This window comes from Lepisosteus oculatus, chromosome 21, assembly GCF_040954835.1.
Source record: "Lepisosteus oculatus isolate fLepOcu1 chromosome 21, fLepOcu1.hap2, whole genome shotgun sequence".
NCBI lineage: Eukaryota > Metazoa > Chordata > Actinopteri > Semionotiformes > Lepisosteidae > Lepisosteus > Lepisosteus oculatus.
The window spans coordinates 12,657,429-12,678,858 of NC_090716.1; the positions used below are offsets into that span (position 1 = coordinate 12,657,429).

Genomic DNA, 21,430 nt, shown 5'->3' on the forward strand with positions numbered 1-21,430 from the left:
TGGGTTTACACAATCCTTTTCATTCATCCTTTTCAATCATTTTATGCATATTAAAATAGGCAAAAAGATTATTGCTGATTTTATCATTTTTGATAACGTATTGTGGTAAACAATGCTTTTAAGTGTAAATCTTTAACCTATAATATGTAACATTGTAAAAATCACACACAGGAGAAACAATGTGTAGAGAGTATACCATTTAATTATTTTTTATAAATCAGTAACACAAAACAATATTATTACAGAACACAATGAACCAGATATAAAACACAGGACACAATACTTGCCAACAATTTTATTTTTCTATATAGACATGCTAATCAGTTTCCTTGACAAAGTCAGAAAACCCTTGACAGATACAAGTGATTATGAGGTCTTAAGGTTTGTAGAACAACTCAAAAACAATAAATATAAAAATTCCAACTCTTTCAAGCTGCAAAATATCATGTATCCCATAACAGTAATATTGAAAGAAACTAAAATGTCTAAAACTAGTGCTTACACTCTTTACTTACAGTACAAACTGCTGAACAGAAGATTTAGACGTTGTGCAATGTTCTGCCCTTTTCACTCAGATTTTTTCTTACTTTGAGCAGAAACACAGCGGTAATCTTCTACTGAAATTTTAGACATTTTTTAAAGACAGCAGTTAACCCTCTTTGTAGTTAAAAAAGCAGCCGTTCAGACTTATGGATTTGTAGAGACGAAGAATTGATACTAGTGACAAGGAACACCTTGACAATGAGTCAATTAGGAGTGACTGGCAAATTAACTATATATATATATTTGCTGGCCAAGTACAGTTTGTCTTGAGCTACAGTATTGTGGTCACATGTATGCTAGGAGTCAGGCTTGGTCCACTAGTACACTGGTGTGTGTCCCCACCCCCTTTAAATGGGAAACTAGGGATCAGTTCCCTGAGAGGCAGGTGAGTTGGGCTCAGGCTGTCCAGCCATGTTGTTTAAGCTAAAACGCTGGTTTAAAATAGATGTACCAAATGGCCACATTTTACTTGCTTCCTTTCTCGTGTTCTTAGTTGTCTCCTCACACAAACTAAAATTAACAATGAAGCTGTTATTTATTGTAACTAGACAAACTTAATTTCTTAATTGGTAATGCTCATAACATACAGTATATATATGGAATCCATCTCCTCCTTGCATCTAAAATGTCTAAGACTGTCACAGCAGTAGGAGATGATATGCAACAAGAACACATTATGCAGTATACTGTGTTCTGCCAAAACTGTTCATGAAAAGGAAGTTAGAAAAAGGATAGCCAATACCAGATTGATCAAAAAACAACGTTTAAAAAATAATAAACATATTTAAACAATGTTATTATCACCTTTTGTCAACAAATATGACAAAACAATTCTTGAATGTCGGCTGCTGTGGATTAAAGGTCAGTGTTCTTGCATAAACAAGCCCAGCATTCTCAAAGTATTTCCAGATTTTTTTTAAAACACAGCAGTTTCACTTCACCCCCCTGGTGCACATGCTGTTGCACAATTCTTCTAATTCACTGGGAACACTGTTTCACTGTACATGTGTCATAGTTTTAGCAACATGGATTTCTTTTCCAGGCCTCAAACTGTAGAGGACAGATGCCAAATGTTCAGTAGTTAAGAGCTGATTTTAAAACACATTATGAATTAACAGAAAGTTACAGTTAACAGTTAACAGTTAACAGTTGTACATACGTGCATGTGCATAATAATTTTTTTTATGGCCTGATACTACACTTGCAATAAAACATTTTAAAGACAATCTGAAATCAACAGTACATCTGCTCTATGGTGAAAGCGGTTGTCAGTTCTTCAGACATGACGGAACCAATTTAATAGAGGTACCCATATTCTTTTATTCCTGTCTCCTCTCCCTCTCTCTTGTTTTTAGAAATCTGGTAGCCACTGCATTGTTATTAATAAGCACCCTTTCTCTTTTGAGAATCTTTAATTCAAAACCTTGCTCCTCTCATGCACCAGCTGAAAAGAAACGTGTTGAATGGACAGTATACTGTTTCATAGCTGCTTTTCCAGCTCTAAACACACAGGAACAATTGATGAGGGTGTTAAACCATATTCCTATGTGACTACACAAGTTTAGTTTAAATTTGGAGTACCTGCTTGTCAGCTGTCAAAGTTGTCAAAAGTTGGAGGCAATAATTATATAAACCCCAGAGAGGTCCATATTCTAAGCCTGATGCTTGTTTGGAAGTTAAGAAGGATGTGCTTATTAACACATTCATTCCACAGCTTCAGAATTTGTTAATGATGAAAGTGTCCATTTTTGTTCAAGGGTTCATAAACCTGCCTTTTTACACTTTTGTCGTTGTGTTACTTAATACATCTTACACAAAATACCTAGAAGGATTCACAGTTAGGTGTGATAAATAAAGGGCACAACATTTTATTTTTCTTAAAGGGAAATGTTATAATGCTTTGCTGTAAGAGTTTTGAAATATTAGTTTTAGACAACTTTGATCTACGCAGGAACCATTTAACTTTAAATTTTAAATTGCAAATAATGAGTTGTTTAAAATCATGTTTTAATCAGTTTAGGGTGAAATGATGAGATAATTATATAATTTAAGCACAACACAACTTTTGTTTTTTAATTCAGGATTTCTTATAACCTTTGGATTTAATCAGGATTTGGGTGTGTTTATATGGTTAATTGGGTTCATCAGGTTTTGTTTTTCAGCTTGCCCCTTCACAAAGGTCTGATAGCATTGAAAGCCAAGTACAAGTTACAGGCCGAGATCCCAAATATTGAACAATGGTTTGTAAAAGTGGTTGTATTCAATGAATTATGGCACATGTCCTCTCTGTAGACACACAATACCTCTCCAGAATCTGTTCCCTTGGCCTTAATGACATGACCACATAAACCAAAACAATGAATAAAGGACACATTTCACATAACAAACAAAAACTTTGCAGACACTTAATGGTTGCATTGTACTTGCATTTATTTCATGTGTTTTTTTAATTCACATTCATTGAAGTTTTATTACAGTGAAATAACACCATGGTCCTTTTTTGTCGTATTTTTCTAAATTATTCTACTGAGACGGATACACACAAGCCAAACGTCCAGGATAACACGGTCAAAGGTAATGATTTATTCAAGCTATCACCCAGAAAAACATGACATTGTTCTGTTTCCTTATCTCCATCTTTCCAAACTGTAATACAGCAACAATCAACATGATTTTAGCACCACACTTTACTCTATAATAATTGAACTAAGAGGTGTATTTTGCTTCCTACTTCCTACATTTAATACCATATACTGTATAAAGATAGATCTGTATACTATCAATAAAGGTCAGCATATCAATCCCAGCCCTTCAACATCATTGCTAAAGGATCCCTCTCTGCATCTCTTTAGGAGAACCTCCTTCCCATGTTAATTCAATGAACAATCTACAGAATACTTCAATACACAGAATTAATGATGCACATAATGGTACCCTCTCAAGATGGACAACATTAAAATCTACTTGGGTGATAACAACACCCCCTTTGTGATGACAACACCCCTTTATTGTACTAAACACATTTTTTTTTCTGAAAGGGAGCTTTTACTCACTTTAAACATTACTTCCAGCTCAGGAAGGTAGCCATGGATGTTACAGAGAAAAGCCACCTCAATCCACCTGCACTCTGGTTACTGTGGAATAAATGTTGAAGGGGTTAGACGTGTGTAAGGTGCCTGAGTAGTGAAGACATGTATTCACGTACTCAGGTGAGGCTACCGTCAGCTTCCTCTCTTTCTCCAGGTGATTCCTTTTCACATTAGTACAGATATCTGTTTTCCACTTTTTAACCCACAGGGTTAAAGGAACTGCTGGATTTCACAGCAAATAACTTTCCCTGTTATAGTTTAAGTATAAAAACAACATTCATTTATAATTGCTGTATTCTCAAATCTCCACACTTAATAAGTACATGACAGATGTTGCAGTTCAGTTATATTATTATGTATCGACACACACCTGCTGAGTGGAAGCAATCAAACCTCAAACACTGGGGAGGAATGTTCCCTCAGCAAAACATTTCATGTGCTTGGCATTTCATTTCTCAGGGGAAACAAAAGATACGCAACTTATTTTAGAGTGCATAGTTTTCTTGAAGGCCTTAACATTTCCCTCTATTACCTTCCTTTGTTTTAAAGTCTTACTTACATCTCACTTTGCTAAATTGTTTGCAATGCCCACGTAAAATTTTCAGTGTTTAACAATATATAGCTCTACCAATTAACAAAGAGATGTTTGCAGATTTCTAAATCAATGAAAATAGTGGAAAAATTAAAAGTAATAACATAAGACCTGAAAACAAACTATCAAAGTGAGATGTATATAGAAGGGTGGATATCCAGGATGGATAGATAGCCATAAAACTTCTAATTAGTCCTATTTTTCTAGTTTTAGATGGTCCAATGATTAATAATTTGAATTCATAGATGTTTACAGTACAGGATATCTAAGACTAAACAATAGCAATTTTATAATAAGCTTGTACGGGCTCATTAAATGTCTTATAAGATAACGAACAGCCAGTGGTCTAAGAAATTTACACAATCCCAAAGGTTATGTACAGTTTATACTGTATAATAAGAGGTAAAACTTGGCCCTACTATACAAAACACACTTAACACAAGTAAGCCGATCAAAACAATATCTCCACTCCTCACATCTTTAGTTACACAAGATGAAGTGGTATTTAGCATCATTTTGCTTTTGTGAAAGCAGAGGAATAATAAAAACACACTTTTGCACAGAAATGCCATATTTTGATAGTTCTAGATTAGGAGTAATACAAAGATGGGGAGGAACACGTGAGGAAACCAAATGACAAAATAATTCAGTGAAATCCTGACAACAGATGAAGCAGCACTACTGGGTCAACCTGCGTATGGCAATAGTAACTGCAATATGATGCAATTTCAAAGACTGTCAAGCAAAGCAGCCCTACTGGCTGCTACAGCTCCATCACATGACTTAGGTTCCCTTGAACCGAAGCCAGATCTCTCCTAAGGCCAGACACTTACACCAACATTAGCATGCAGTTACTGGCTACACTCCTTCGAGAAATGTTGGACTGAAAATGTGAGTCGGTGTGTGAAAAAAAAATGAAACAGTTTAATTTGGGCACCGATTCCAATTGCACATGTATAAAACTGACTTAGTATGACAGATGTTTGAGTGCTGCACCCTCACGGAAATACAGTATGCTGCCCCTTAAAACACACAGATACAATGGAAAAATACCTGAGCTCTCCCTATTTATTGTGACAACCCGTCTTTGTCAAGCCCTTGGCAAGGGAGTGACTTCATTCACTTTTTATTCACCAAAGATTAAGTGTGTATTTCAGATGGAACTGAAAGAAAGGGGCAGGATGTAGGAATTTATAAATACCAAAAAACACCAAAGCACCATGCAAATTGTTACAACCAGGGCCGAGACAATGAAATCCACATATGCCATTTTTCACAATGTGACAAGGAACCAAATTTCCAGTTGTAAAACTTAGAACTGCAAGACTCCTACCTTGCTATTAACACTGTACTGATTCAAACACACTTTTCCCATCCCACTTCATCACTGTAGAGACTGAATAAACCAACAGCTGATGGAGAATATCACAGGAAACTGGATCCCCTAGCCTGCTGCACTGGCTCCGTGCTGTAGATTATCTACTGCAGGAACTTCACAAAGGCAAGTAAACAATGGAAACACAGAGGTAGCTGGATTCCATCCCATCTCATTTCTCTCACAAAAGGAGCGCAGCCTGGCAGACCTTTTTAAGTACTAACACCAGCCCTAATGGGACGAAGGATCCTGTTTTCTACCGCAGGGGAAACTGCAGTCAAGTGGCATTTGTATGTTACAATGCATTTACAGTAAGTACCCTATGTTACACAGACAGTACCTCAAGGGCTGCCCCATAGTTCTCCTGTAGATGGCAAAAAAGCCAAAATAAATGATTCTGCTAACAAGTGAAACACAAAGTAATACATTATTTCTTCTAGAAAAGCCCAGTTAGAAGATTATGCTAGAATGACATTTCATACTCAAAGAAAGTACACAAAGACCATTCTAGACCATTCTAGCATCATATATAGGAGAGGAGGTTAAAATTTCAAATACTTATTTTTAACATTCTTCAAAACTTAAAGCTTGAAGTTTTTAAATAAAAAGAAGGTTGTTTCTATAGGTTTATCCTTTTAAGGGGATTTTCTACAAACATCTTTCAGCAAGTATGAATTTACTTTTATGGGTTATCACTTCCCACACACTGTCCTGCCAGAATACGAAGCACAGTCTTTGAAATGTAGATGTGTCATTAGCTAAAGAAATGTTGAACATTAAAGTCAAAAGATGTGCATTTGTATGTGGTCCATTAAAAACATGTAATGCCACAACACCATAGAGTAGAGGAACAACATGTTTTTCAGTGATATTACTATAGCAGTACACAGTAATATAATAGGAATCCTGCTTTTATTTCTTTTCTTTTTTATTGTTATTGTATATAAAATTCGATAGCTCTAGGAATGACAAAGGTGCTGCCTGTGAAAAGAAGTATTGCTTTTCCTGCCTTTGTATTCCTAATTTTATTTTTATTGTTCGCACTGTTATCCTTTATTTTGCATTTACATAGCAAAGCAAGTGGTAACACTTTACAAGTTGTAAATGTCATTTAATAAATGCAAACCAATTAAATTATTAGAACTCAATTAATAAATCACTTATATCCCAATAATTCCGTCATTAATCATTAGTAGAGGTTAGCTCCTACCAGGTTATTGACTCTACATTCCTGCCTTGTTTACGCATAACAGGATATGAAGAATTTACAAATAGAACTCAATTTGACAATTGTAAACTCTGAGATCTAGTTACCAGAGCAGTAAGCTTGTATGTTCAACTCTGGGGAAAACTGAATTAGCAACTCCCTTTGAAACAAATGCATTTTAACATTATGCAGTAAATACATTTAGCATTCTATATACAGTATTTGAAAAGTACTTGCAATTTTGTCACCTACACTATAACACATTGGGTTAAAATAATGAAATTCATATATTTATTTAAGTTCAGACCACAAATTAAGTTTCTCTTCATAGCATTCCCACTTTTCAGTCAAAAATAATACATATGGGCACATACATTATATATCTAGATGTAAAAGAAACTATAAGGCGCATTACATCTATAAGCGCTGATAAAAGTAAAGATGTACTAAAATCTTATTTTACTATTTAAATATTTTACTGTAATACTGCTATATTTTAAGTTGTTTTAAGCCATTTCTTTTAAAAGTAACATAATTTTACGAATGTGAGAGAGACGGCTTCTGTAAAAGACAAATCAAATAATATAATTTACAACATAGTGACAGGGCAGGGATATTCAATTGACATAATCCCACAGCTCCCCCAGCTGTAGTGAGCATACAGTAGTTATAGCACTGGCAGTGCCTAGAAGATGATGCATGCTCACTAAAGTCTTCTTCAGATAAAGAGTGCCCATAAGTACCATACCCAGTGTACGGAGCACAAAATCCGAAAATAATACTTATTTGTAAAATGTGTTGGTGACGGGTTCTGCTTTTAATCCATCCACTCTGCAAAACCCTCCTGAGAGCTGATAGCTCTTCACGATTGTATTCATCTGTGCTTTGTAATACTCTATTGGCTACAAACTGGAAAGTTCAGGAGGGATAACAACGACACGTCAATCTCACACAGATGCACCTCATTACGATCACCACCAACCTAGCAACACATACTGAACTCAATGCCTCCCTTCGCATTTGTCCCTTGGTTCACTCAGTCTGAATGGGGTTCGAGTCTCCTCATCCTGTGGCCAGGAGGTCACCCATTAACCAAGCAGGTTATCTCACCACTGTTTCTAAGCATTCACAATATTCAACCCTTTGTCATTATTGTCCCTAGTGAATAGAGAGTTAATTTTCAAATAGATCTCGTCATCAGAAACAAGCAGCATTTTATTATGTTGCAAATGAAAAATAGAACAGCAATATGAAAATCAAAAAGGTTATTTGAACTGATTCATGCACACACTAACTACCAAAACCAGTGGTGAGAATCTACTGGAAAAGGGCAGTGATTTCCATATGTTGTGCCAGCAACAACTTTTCTAATTATTCTAGTACATTTCTTTCTCTTTGGTACAATTCCTACTTAACAATACTTATTTTAAATCTCACAATTAGAACATCAAAAGTGACATAAAAGGACAATGGACGTTGCATTAAAAATGAGAAAATGAAAATCAGAATGTTAAATAATTTAGTATGTTAAAAATATATACACTCCTCTTCTTCAGCAAGTGCCATTTGAGCTATAAAAACAAGTTTTAGTATGCACTTTTAAAATAAAAGTGGTACATCAGCAGTTTAAATGGTTGAAGCATTCATCTCCATTTTTGGTACATTCCCTCAGAGATTTGCTGGTTAAACTATTGATACAAGACTGGGAGTCTTGTTCATGCAAAGAGATGATATGGTCTCTTCATGCTCCCTGTGTACTTAATGGACAATTTAATCCACATTTGATCCCCTGTCATTTTAAGATCTGTTTGCTATGAACTCACATTCCTAGACAGTCATATCCTGCTCAAGCCAGAGGATACCAATCCAAGACCAATCTTACTGCCATCAACGCAGACACTGTGGTGCAGTACTGCTCTGACTAATCTTTGCAATGCAAAGTCCCAGAAGGGCAGAATATTATGTCATTGCAGAAATATCATCTTTTTACCACACACATAAAAAAAAAGAAGTAAACATAAGAACCAAAAAGTTCTTGTTCAAACTTTGAAGGAGCGAACAGGTATGACATTACTGTCCACCAGGCAGTCGACGCTGGGTAAGAGGGCTTCCCAAGAACTGTCTACAAGTTGTGGGTTAACATAATGAAGCAAGTGGATGAAAAAACATGCTGAATGGCCTTTACTTGTGTGAATCTCCTCCAGGAGACAACACTGTTCACGTAGTTGTGGGTTAAATTGTCTCAGCTTTACACTTCTCGGTATATACACTGCTTAATTTATATATTTTAAATATTTTTCTTTTACATTCTAAAAATATGCAATTGTAATTTTCTGACATATACTGTAATATGAAATCCAAAAATACTATATCTCTTCAGTCCAAGTTTCCTTGCTGCTGGAACATCTCAGTTCAGAGTCCAGTTCAGCTCGGCTTGCAGTACTAAAGGTACCTGCTGCTGTTTCTCACAATATGATAGGTAGCAGCTTTCATTTGAGTACAAAATTGAAATCCAATGGTCCAGACATTCAAGTCAATGAGAGGGAGCAACTGTGGGGGCTCTTTTTATATTCTATATTAGACAATATTCTAAAACGTCAGCCCTTAAACTCGCAGGAATTAATAGAACAAAATTCTTAGCCATACCGCAGACCTGTAAACCTCTTCACAAAATGGGGTAAAGATGTTTTCTTTTGCACCTCAAAACATTCTTAAAATAATGTGCATTCTTACCGCTGTATGTAACTATTATAAGTCAGGAGAAAACCAGCTCCTGATCTTAATGGACCCTAATCTGAAACAAGTGCTTACTCCATTTTCCATTTTTCAAGACCTAAAAACACTTCTGTCATGAGCGCCATCCCTCTGGACCAGGGGTGCAGAAATAAATATGATGCACAGTACGCAAAAAAAGGTGTTTTCAGTAGCACTACTCATACAGGGCAGTCTGGTTATGTTACTCATTGGACAGCCAAAACAAGAGAGCTGTCACCTAGGGTATAGGTCCAACACTAGAACGCTGCAAAACAGAGCTCAATAACCAGTCTCCCACAGGTGGAGGGAAGGCAAAAAGGAATTAAGTAAGGGATGGCTCCCTTTTCAACAGTTGAATTTCCAGTTCTGACTAAATGCTGACTGGGTAGAGGCAGTAGTGAGTAGGGCATGGGGGTTGCTGAAAGATGGTGGGCTCAATCACTGTATGTGTTTTATATGACCAATCCATCAGCATACAAATTACACCCCCAATCCCACCTGCTGCTAGGCCTGACAAGAGGAAGCCCAGCAGTATGTACGAGGACCAGTTTTGTCGGAGCTGCAACATCCATAAAATTCAGACTGGCAACTCCGGCCTGAGAGAAGGGGTCCCTGGCACCAATGCCCGTGCCCCCCAGCGGCATCACACTCTCTTCCTGGGGCGATCCTCATCCTGGCACTCTACAGCCGACAGGGCAATAAGCATCTGTGCAGCGTAGTAAGTGGCCATGATGATGGCGCGGGAGTGAGGCACCGGGAAGCAGAACTTATTGACGGCAATGGTGAGGTCTGATACCATGAAGAGGACGGCCCCGAGACAGGCGGAGAGCTTCGTCCAGGTCCAGAGGTCGTCGGACAGCTGCACCCCGGCGATGGCCCTCCAGCCCATGAAGCCAATGAGCCCGATGTAGACGGCTACCAAGTACGTGAAGGGCCCAGCCAGATAGGAATAGAGCAAGGCATAGCAGAGCCCAGACGCCGCTGCAATGACCAGACCGGCCCACAGATTCAGGGGCTTCATGCCGAAGGCTGACGAATACAGAATATGAGTGATGGCAAACATCAGCAGCCCTGCGAGAGATCAAGAAAGTTGTTATGAGAAGTTACACATTCCAGCACTTGTATGGAAGATGTACCCTCAGATTATGTCATTCGAAAGACCAAGCAAAAAATCAATAATAATGAGCTTTTAAAGCAAACACAACTGCCTTTCATGCAAGCCAGGCTGGGTGTTCCTCTGATCCTTGTGGCTCAAAATCAAACTTTTTTTATCACACAAGTTATCGATATAACTACTTTGATTTTTCAGAAATGCCTACACATATTGTAAGCCTGTAGGAGCTCAGTGGGCGGTTGATTATGTATTAGAAAAAAAATGTGTCATCTCTGGAATAAGAACATTCTGAGTACTTATCTTGTGTAATACGCCCACAGTAGTTCTTAAAGTATATGGTGCCTGAGAATTCATCAATACAAAGTTGCACGGCTCACTGTTGTTCAGAAAAAGAATGAACAGCAGTGTGCATGCAACGCTCATGGTTCAGACAGCTGTCAAACCTCTGTCCATCTTGTTGAGAGACACAGGTGAACTTTTGACTCATTATTACGAAACACATTGTAAAGAATTCTGAAGTTCTTTGCATTGTAGAGATAGTCAGATTTTTGGCTTTTATTTTTGTTTCTGTCGTAAATTACACTAAAAAATAAAAACAACTACACAGCCTACATGCCAGGTCTGAGGAAGGTAGAAATGTTATAAGAAACAACATGGTTATCAGATACACTGTTATTAATGATACACTGTCCTTTTTGTGTAAATAAATATAAGAGTACACAGATAAAGTAACTATTTGTGCTGTCCTTGCAACACCAACTGCAGAAGTGCAAGACGAAAACCAAAAGAATGGATGTCAGCATTTTTTTTTAGTTTCGATAAAATATTTTTTTTTAAAATAAAGTTAAGGGAGTAACTTTAAAAGTCAGCACCATTTTATATGTTTAAGCACAGTATGGGCATCATAGGAAATCTAGCTGAAACCTGTTCTTAATGTATATAATATAAAAGATCTCTAATGCAGTGCAAATTCAATATATTCAATATCATTTGAATAGATCAATGCCGTGCACTGCCTACACCTCAATTAACAATGGGATCCTACTCACCGTGACTGAAGTAGCCCTGCTCCTGCCAGATCAGGAAAGCATCTCCCAGAGATGAGAAGATTAGACCTGCCAGGATCCTTCGGGCACTGGAGTGGGCACCTAGGAAGCTGATTCCATGGGCCAGGAGAAAGACCCACAGGCAGAAGATGGGGAGACACTTGATGAGAGCACTGAACCAGGAAGGGCTGGAGGTAGGCAGCCAGAGGACAAAATACACACAGGTCGCCTTGAAGAAGGGCACCAGCTTGGGGCCTTCACTCTTCACCTGCAATTCACAGACAGATTATTCATGTGGGTCAACAGAATGCAAGCGAGTGAATGAAATGTAAAGTAATTGCTACGCGAACACAACTCCCCTACAGACTGCATCACAACTTCAGTCTTTATACTTTACTGGGATAGCAAATTACTTTGCAATCATTTAGTTCACTTTAATAAACTTTGCTCATCTGGAACTGGATTATAGTTCAATGTTTACATCATTACTACAGAGGCACAGTTTCCAATGCACTGGGAATGTGAAACATTATGTATTATTCATTTATTTATTGTTTAAAAGGGGAAAAGACAAGCTAGCCAATTTCGAACACCGTATAAAACCACAAAAGCAAACTGGGCCAGTCATAAAACAAAATTTGAGATTACAGGACAATGTAATAAAAATTCGATTTTTAATTTACATGCACTTTTTAAGTACCTTATCCCTGCTCAAATAAGGAAATTATGTTGCTGTGTATACTTTAATATCCGTACCCATGTTAAAACATACTAAACTACAGTGGGTCAGGGTTATAAGCTTGTATAACTGTTATTATATTTTTAAACACATAAAAATGATTTGGATTTGTGAATGTGTGTCTAAACTACTAATTCATTGAAACAGTCTAAAATATCAACAGTTTATTTCTGCAGAAGACCAAAGTAATTAACTCTGTGCTCCTTGTCAACATCAGCTGTTAGCTGCTGCTACAGTCAGAGCCAATGAAGAGGTGACCTGCTTTACAGTACTTCTTTCAAGAGCCAAGTCATTATACCGTAAGTCATTTATTAACAAGATGAACTTTAAATTGCAGCCAATAGTGCAGGTGTTTCTAACCCAGGTGGAGAGCTGTTATCTGAAGCTTTTCTAGTTACTATGAAATCAAAACTTTCTACAGTTCTGAAATAATTTTATTTACAATCAGTGAAGACCAAGTGGTATATTTAATAGAATATTCTTAGTGAGAATACTCTTCTCTTACTGAGAATACTCTTAGTTTCGGGGACCACTGGCCTAATGTGGAAAAGAGATCACATTAAGGTCTGAATAGTTTGTGAGAAGCACAAACGTCTCTGCATCTCTTTTAAATGATGTTTTCTACACCCAGAGAGGCAGTTTGGAGAAGTGGGTAGGGCTATTAACCCAGTAGGAGAAGGTCATAGCATGAAGCCCCACATACAGCCAGTCTATAAGAAGACACCACCTCTGGTGAGGGAGTTAAGATGGATTGCATTAGTACCTCATCAGAAGGAAGTCTTTTGTGTTTACCTTACTATAAAAATCAGCACAGGCTCTAGCCCTTTTCACAACTACACAACCATATTTAACTCCACACAAAGGTGCAGAAGTGTTTCATGACACATCTTACAATATTTCAGTATAAATGATCTTAAGAAAAATTAAGCTTGAGGCTTAAAAAGAAGCTTAGTATCTCAAAGTGCATATACAGTATACAGTAGGTGTATAGTAGGACCCAGTGAACACTGCCGTTTATTATGTGATATGTTGTGCATATAGTGTATGTTGAGTGTCACACAGCTTCAGCTACCTTCCAGTGTGGAAGCTTAAGAAGCAATAAAGTTTTAAAAAAATGTTTGAGGTTCTCTTTATGGACTTTGAGAGAAACCCCTTGTAGGTCTCTAGCTTCAGGTGCCTTTTTCATAAAGACTCATAATATAAGTGAATAAAAGGTGTCAGAGTTGGGGGCAGGGGATAACATCAGACCCATCAGCACCAATATGTGCTTTATGTGTGGCTGAAAAGGGAGAACCTACTGTTCAGTGGTGTGAAATTGAAAGATTCTGCTTGCCTAGCCCTGGGGAACATTTGAACCTTTTGAACCACAGGATTGTCTGTCTTCCCCAGGCTCTGCAGCCAAATAGCAACAAAAGAATTAAAACTCTAGTGGATTACACTGAATATAGACTTCACACCTATGTCAGACGACAAGATAACCAACTTAATGCTTGACGACTACAGCATTGCGGCAGTTTTCCTTTTTCTTCTGGCTGCTGAGAATGTTTTTCCACCCTTCGAGAAGTTAAACTTCAACCTGGGGAAAAGTCAGAGGCTACAGAAAAAAAATGGCCGCTCTGCTCTTCCCAATTCGACAGCCTGTCACAGCAGACCAGACAGCACTCGCTGAAATGTCACAGCCAGCTCGGCCTGCTGTGCTGTGAGAAAGACACATGGGGGGTCAGGGCTAGGAGACTGTTTGTTTCTCTCGATTGCGCAAACTCTGTTAACCACTGGAGGTGAATGACAGCAACAAATTAACTGCACTTGTTGTCACAGCAGGAGGTCCCAGCTTCCCCCTACTTTCTCCCACATGCCCTATTATGTATCACCTTCTTTTGCTGTTCCTAGCCATGTGAGAACAGTAGTTTTATTTATTTAACAACAACTTTCACCCCCAAGACTGCATGCTGAGTTAACTCATAGGGAACAAAGAGCTGTCAGACTGTGACATCGTCTGATTATCTCTCTTGCGTTTCCATTTTGTCCCTGTGGAATGTGCTGGGGAGTAGTGGCTTGAAGATTGTGAGAAGAGGGTGAAGACTGAATTTCTTGTAACTGTTTTTTTTTTACTTCAGTGCTCAAGACTGGCCGAGCACCTAGCAGATGATATTTAATGTAGACAAATGCATAGAGGTACATTTATGTAACAGAAACATAAACTATAGGTATCAGATGAGACACACTGAGGTTGAAGAACTTGTGTCTATGACTGTATATATTTTTAACCTTCTAGAGTAGGGCTACTCAACTTTCACCCCTTAATTGTGGTATTAATCCAGCTGACTAGGAGCAGATTGCAGCAAAATCTGGGAAATGGACAGAATGGTAGGGCTACAGGCTGAATAGCTCTTTTCTGGAAAATATTCCCAATCTTGGTCCTGCAGGACCACAAACCTGTTGATTTCCAGTTGAGCTTAGTTACTTAACAGAAGCCCTTAATGACCTAACAGGTTGATTTGTGTGAAATATTTGCATTTTTATTTCTATTCACAAGTATGGGATTTTATGTTACTTTTATGTAATTAAATGCATTATTTTATAGGCCCCCTCCAATGGGTTTAAGAACTGGAAGCAGCCATTGGAAAAAAAAATACTTTAGTGGTTTTGCCGTAGTACAAATGAAGAGAAGTCACTGAGAATGAAACCACTGAGTAATGCCCATGTGACTGCTACAGTTTTCAACTCATCCCATAACCCTTTAATCTGTTGAATGACAAAAACACTGTACCATGTAACCTTACTTCTCTTGCCACCTAGTCTCTTATTTTGTGCCAATACTGACTGTGGGGTTTGTCTATAAAAAGCAGTATACTGTTTGTAGTAATATGCCACCCACACACTGATATATAAGAAATTTGAAATAAACATGCAGTTCACATTAAGTGGAATTAGAATTCCAAATTAGAAAACAAATGATTTCCAAACACGGCACAAACAGAACTGGTACAGAGTTCACTTTCTAGGAACAGCAGGGACCTGGTGTAACGTCTGAGGCCTGACTCACCCTTGAATGATGTCCTCTTTTCACAAAACAGTACCTCTAGACTCTAGACTCATACAACAGAAAATATTTAATTCTTCATATACATTTAAGGTTCACTAAAGACATTTCTCAGAAGGGCAGATCATGCTATCACCAAAAAAATAAATAGCTTGTTCATCATTTTTACCCCATTACAGCTATAGTTACATACAGTATAACACGTCTTGAACACCTGCAGCAAAATCTTTGTTTCAACAAATAGGTTTACATATCCACCAATAAAGCAAAAGCTGGACTACATTGTAAACAATCTTCCCCTGCTTTACAACAGCTTTCAGGTTTCTTGATACCTTCCCTTTTTTGCTGTGTGTACTGTGTGACCTTGCATTGCAACGTGAGACTTGGTTTATTCATGAATAAAATGGCATTCACTTTTTGAAAAAGTCAACTGTTTTTTGCAACAGGACAACTCTGGAGGGCTTAAATCCTTAGTTCTCACCACTGACTGCACTTCAAAAGAGCACCCCTGTTACATTTCACAGCTTATTCACATTGTTCACATACATACCCTTAATTTTTCCTTCAGGATCAGCCAAGATTTTCCTTTTATCAGGGAATTAATCCTCTCACTCCTTGAGTCCTTTGGTATTTGTCTAGCTTTTTTTTTCCCTTCACACCAAACTGCAACTTGGAACGTGGAACGTAATCGGAACAAAAAACGAATGCAGCTTTGTATTTTGTTTTCAGCCTTTTTTGATCTGAAGATGGGTGTGCTATTGACAGTTCTTCTCCAGCAGTACCTATACTCCATTGAACTCATTGTTCTATCGCGAGTCATGAGTCCAGCCCAGTCTTTGATGTTATCCATCCTGAAGGTCCTAGATTATCTTTTTCCCATGTGGCCTCCTTGCAGAGCAACACACGCCAGTAGTTTTGCATGTTTTTGTAATTTGTGAGTCAACCAGTCTTATTTATCAAAGACCCCATTTAATAGTTTTCCTAACAACCATGTCAGCATCTGTCTGAGTGTTTTCATTTCAACTGCCCTCATCTGCATTCATCTCCCTTCTTTGGTTGTCCAGCATTCACATCTGTAGGTTGTCACTGACCATATGACTGCCTTTGGCAATCGACTTTTCCTTGTGATCAATATGCAGTGAGCTTTCTGTATTCCCCTAGGAGATGTGCTGGCACATCCAGCCTAGCCAGAACTGTATCAGATCTCCTCCGTGCACAGTGTATCGTCCGGGATGGTGAACCCAAGGTAGGAGAGGCTCTGAATCAATTGAGCCTCTTGAAAACTGATGTTGCAGGTGGCTCCTTATCTCACCATGTCCTTGGTCTTCTCCACACCAGTCAGTAGGCTTTGAGCTCTGCCAACACTGGCTACCCACTCTACCAATTCCTATATCTGTGCCTCAGTGCTTGCACGAATCTTAAAAATCCTGTACTTCAACAAAAAACCATTGACCTCCAAATTCTGTGCCTTCTTCATACGCATCTAAAGCTTACCTCATCACCATTTCCACCAGCACATTAAAGAAGTAAGGCGAGACTACACATCCTTGTCTAATGCCCTGCAGAACCACATTCAAAATGTACGAGCGAGCTTTGAGCTTTGGCCCTATGCTTCTAATAATAGCTTTGTCAAAGGATTGATCAGGTGCAGCCAAAGTTTTTCTGTGAGAAACAGAGTCAAACGCTGTTATGAAGTTGATTAAATGTATGTAGACTCATGGCTGGTCCTCATGTGCCTTTGGAACTAGGATCCTAAAGTTGCATGGTGGTTTAGAAATCTAAGAAAAGTGGAGAGTAAAAACATAACATTTTCCAAAAATGGCAAACAGTTATGATAAATTCTGCTACTGTACTAAATTATCCATACTCCTGTCTCTGTATTTTGAAAATGCCCTCTACAGAGCTGGAGTTATTTCTGTAGCAGGGATAGTGATACACCTACAGAGACACTCCAAGCTGTCACTGAGATTCACCAGGTATCCTCCTTCAGTCTGACTCTCAGGCCAGCTGAGAGAAAATATGCTGTTAACTGCCTTGGCCAGGACACACACAGGAGTGATCCAGTACTGTCTTTACTGAATGAACAGCTGAGCATACTTATTCCCTTCCAAAACAGTATCTGCCAGTGCATCTATATCTGTGCCAACTGCTAGTTCACATGGAAAGCAATTGAATTAACAACTGTTTTGGTTTTTTAAATTGTTTTAAATCAGATTTAGAACCTCCACATGAATTTCCCTGCCATCATATAAATACTGGTGTCACTTGACATTATTTATATGGAGCTTTCTACTATCTAGATTCCTCATGCCCATGTGGGTGGAGAAAGGCTTCCGTGTACAAGTCTTTATTGCACTGTATGTCTTCCACTTTCATGTGAACTCTCTTCTGGCCCCTGTGCAGTCTGGAGAGAGATCCAGAGTTGAGAACCACTCACCTCTGGGTATGCATGGGGGGCAGGACAAGTTTTATGGTAAAAAAACTATTCTATTTTGTAGTTCACTGGTTATGGTTTGAAGCATTTACAAATAATAAAAGCTTGTTAGCACAAATTAACCCTAATTATTGAACAATATCTTGCCTTTTTTTGCCTTCCAAGCATTTGGAAATTGAATTTCTCTATCAAGAGCTACATAAGCCAACATGTTATTTGTAGTTCTTGAGCACAGAGAAAGGCTAAGTTAGATAATTTATCATTCTCCCTATTATCAAGAATTGTTTTGAAGAAGAAAAAGCTAGTCCCATACAGACAGAAACCCACTTCAGCTGTGGATGTGTAGTTTTAAATCTTCAAACATTACTTTAACTAGACAAATTTACATTTTTCTTTCTTAGTAAATACACTTGGAAAAATCCATTACAGTTGGACAGACAAAAGTTGGAGAAATAATAAGCTAACATAAAAGTAAGTTCATATTAAACGTATTACTAGTTCTTAATACAGTGTACACACTGTTTGGTCCTGCCATTTTTAGGCCAAATGAAACTGGCAAACTTTACAATATGATTTAATTATGTTTACTTTGACACACTGATTGAAGTTTGTTTAACCTACTGCAATAAGTACAATGCACTTATTAGCTTTTTAAGTTAAAGCAGCATAATAACAAGAATAGCTACAATCGAGTACCATACAAGTACAATCAAACAAGATAGGAAGCATTTTAAAGCCCTTTTAATATGCAGATCCTCCACACAGATCTCATAAACAATACATATAAAATGTGCCTTTTTCATGGAGAAGTCTGACATGTGTAGGAAAAATATGCATCTATGTCCAGCTTTTCATATTTCTAGCATATAGTCTGTGTTTTTTTCAGTAGCTAACGAGGCAGTATTTTTTCATTGCATTGACTGAGTAACAAGGCTCGAGTTAGGAGCTGTGTCAGCAAGCGCTGGTTGCAAAGAATCAAGTAAAGATTAGTTCCACACTGAAACAAAGTTTTGGCTGTTCAGCATCCTTCCAAAGACTTGCATTTCCTCTTTCTACATTTCAGAGTGGACGGAACCTTTACTTGTCACTAAATCCATGCCAAATATAATTAGAATTAGAACTGCTCTTATCCACTATTAATCCTTTCACCACACTATAGAACTATGAATAAATACATTTACAATGTAGCATCATTACTTTAGCACAAAAATAATTTTTATATGTGACCTTAGCAGCAGGTTAGATCAAGTTAGATCAGTTTAGGATGGCCCCAAGATGGGAAATCTTTTTTTTTTTGCTTTTGAAAATTACACCCATGGATTTCATCCCACATGACGACCGATTTAAGAAAGCAGAATGCTTCCTGCCTGTTTTTAGACCTTTTAAAAACCCAACCTTTCACGTTGGCTAAATGTGTTGTGATTTTAATGACTCTCTGTGGTCATTAAAAATCCCAGGGTGCTTCTCGAAAAGAGTAGGGGTGTAACCCCGGTGTCTTGGCCAAATTTCCCATTGGCCTTTACCAATCATGGCCTCCTAATAATCCCCATCTATGAACTGGCTTCATTACTCTGCTCTCCTCCCCACTGAGAGCTGGTGTGTGGGGAGCGTTCTGATGCACTATGGCTGCCGTCGCATCATCCAGGTGGGGCTGCACACTGGTGGTGGTGGAGGAGAGTCCCCATTACCTGTAAAGCGCTTTGAGTGGAGTGTCCAGAAAAGCGCTATATAAGTGTAAGCAATTATTATTATTATTATTATTATTATTATTATTATTATTTGGGTCAGCCATCCTTCTTCCTCTGGAATTTTAGAAATGTTCACCAGAACGTTTGAGTTATAAACATAAAAAGGGAAAGCACTGAAAATCATCTCAGAGAACCGTGAAACATGGAATAAAATGTTTCCACTGAATATAAACAATGCGCATATTGTACCCAAGAAGTAAAATGAGAAAATACCACGTTGTTACCCAAAACCTACAGGTCTATTGCCTTGTGTTATTTTATGTATAACCGATCCTGTTTTGTCAGTATTTGTGCGGTCAGAAATATATTACTCAGCAGCAAAGCACTGAGTAATGCATTGTGTTATAGCCTTGCTGCCCGAACGAATTGTTTATCAAGGGTCTCGGAGATGCCCATGGATAACAACAGCACTTCGTGCGGTTTCTTACGCACTGCCGCTGTTGGAGGAGCGCATGCGTCACAGGACGGGAGAGGGGGCGAAAAAAGACAAAACGTCTGTCACATGACAAGTTTCCCTTTTGTTTAAAATAAAACTGCAGCTTCTAGAAGCGATCGGGTTTTGAATCCGAGAAACTTAAAACGCTGAAATTGCGATTTGACACAAATGCCATGCAAGCACAAAAACATGTTAAAATAAGAAGTGTTAGTGTACTGTACAACAGGTACGCCACATTGTCAGCCTACACTATAGATACAAAAGAAATAACTAGTGTAAGGGATATTCTTTTTCTTGTTAATACCTAGAACTGCTTTTGATTAACTGTTTTTTCTCGAGCAATACTTTACGCTAAATAAAGAACGACGCCACAGCCTTTACGCAGAATACAGATCTTAACATAACGCAAACGCAGATTGCTTCTAAAACTCATGTTTAGAAAGGGAGGGGGGTACAATCCGGTATCCGAAACAATATTTTAATATGATGAAGAGAACCTCTGAAACGCGTGCTTCCCACTACGGAGAAAGTAGCTTTTTTTACACACCAATGCTTTCCTCCTGCAAACCGTACTGATGACCAACATCGCCAAAACGTAAGATAAACAAGGACATGCTTTTTAATGGATCACGTGTTCTGTTTTTTTTTTCACCACGGAACAGTCTCCGAACACAGACACCTCCTTCTGTACGTTTAATGTGCATCGCTTCGCCCTTCAAAACAAAAGCAACGAAAATAAATTAGGATGTCAAGAATCAGTACACTAATGGGTAGTTTTATTAAAAACGTTGTAAAGGTTGGCAGAAATACTACAAGAGGTCATAATTAACATGTCTTTCATCTCCACAAAACCTATCCGTGAATGTGCAGATTCTTTCCCTCATAGGTGCTGTCATTTTTTTAAAACCCATGCACGATTGCATCCTGCCAAGTAAGGCTAACTACAAAGGTGTAGCCGAAGAGTAAAAAGCGACGTTTCTTGAAAAATATGTTTCGCTTCTGTTGCGAGTAAACCTCGATCCCAATAAATTAAGATTAAAAAAAATGAAAACCGACTGACAACTCACCACCGTGACAGGCGAAACCATTTCTGATGCGCTCTCTATACAGCCGATTTAAAAAACTCGACTTTCAAAAAATATAAGAGGGTCACCACTGTAACGCTTTGTTAGAAATAATATATGAGTCTTTTTGTACTGGGGATTTTTGTCTTTTTTTAGAACGGGGTGACATCACAGTAGGCGGAGACAATGCTGCCGTAATCTGGGCTAGACTTTAGACTCCGAAAACACAGCCCGGGGGCGGGGTTT

General features: G+C 38.2%; 1 protein-coding gene across 1 annotated transcript; it reads right to left on the bottom strand.

Annotated features, from left to right (window-relative positions):
• Positions 1 to 184: 184 nt before the first annotated feature.
• Positions 185 to 21,323, bottom strand: tmem86a (transmembrane protein 86A). Its single transcript, XM_069181481.1, has 3 exons — positions 21,188 to 21,323; positions 11,724 to 11,988; positions 185 to 10,631 (listed from the first exon to the last, which is right to left on the bottom strand). Exons 1-3 carry the CDS (start codon positions 21,206 to 21,208, stop codon positions 10,204 to 10,206), a joined length of 714 nt encoding a protein of 237 aa, XP_069037582.1. The 5' UTR covers positions 21,209 to 21,323; the 3' UTR covers positions 185 to 10,203.
• Positions 21,324 to 21,430: the final 107 nt, after the last annotated feature.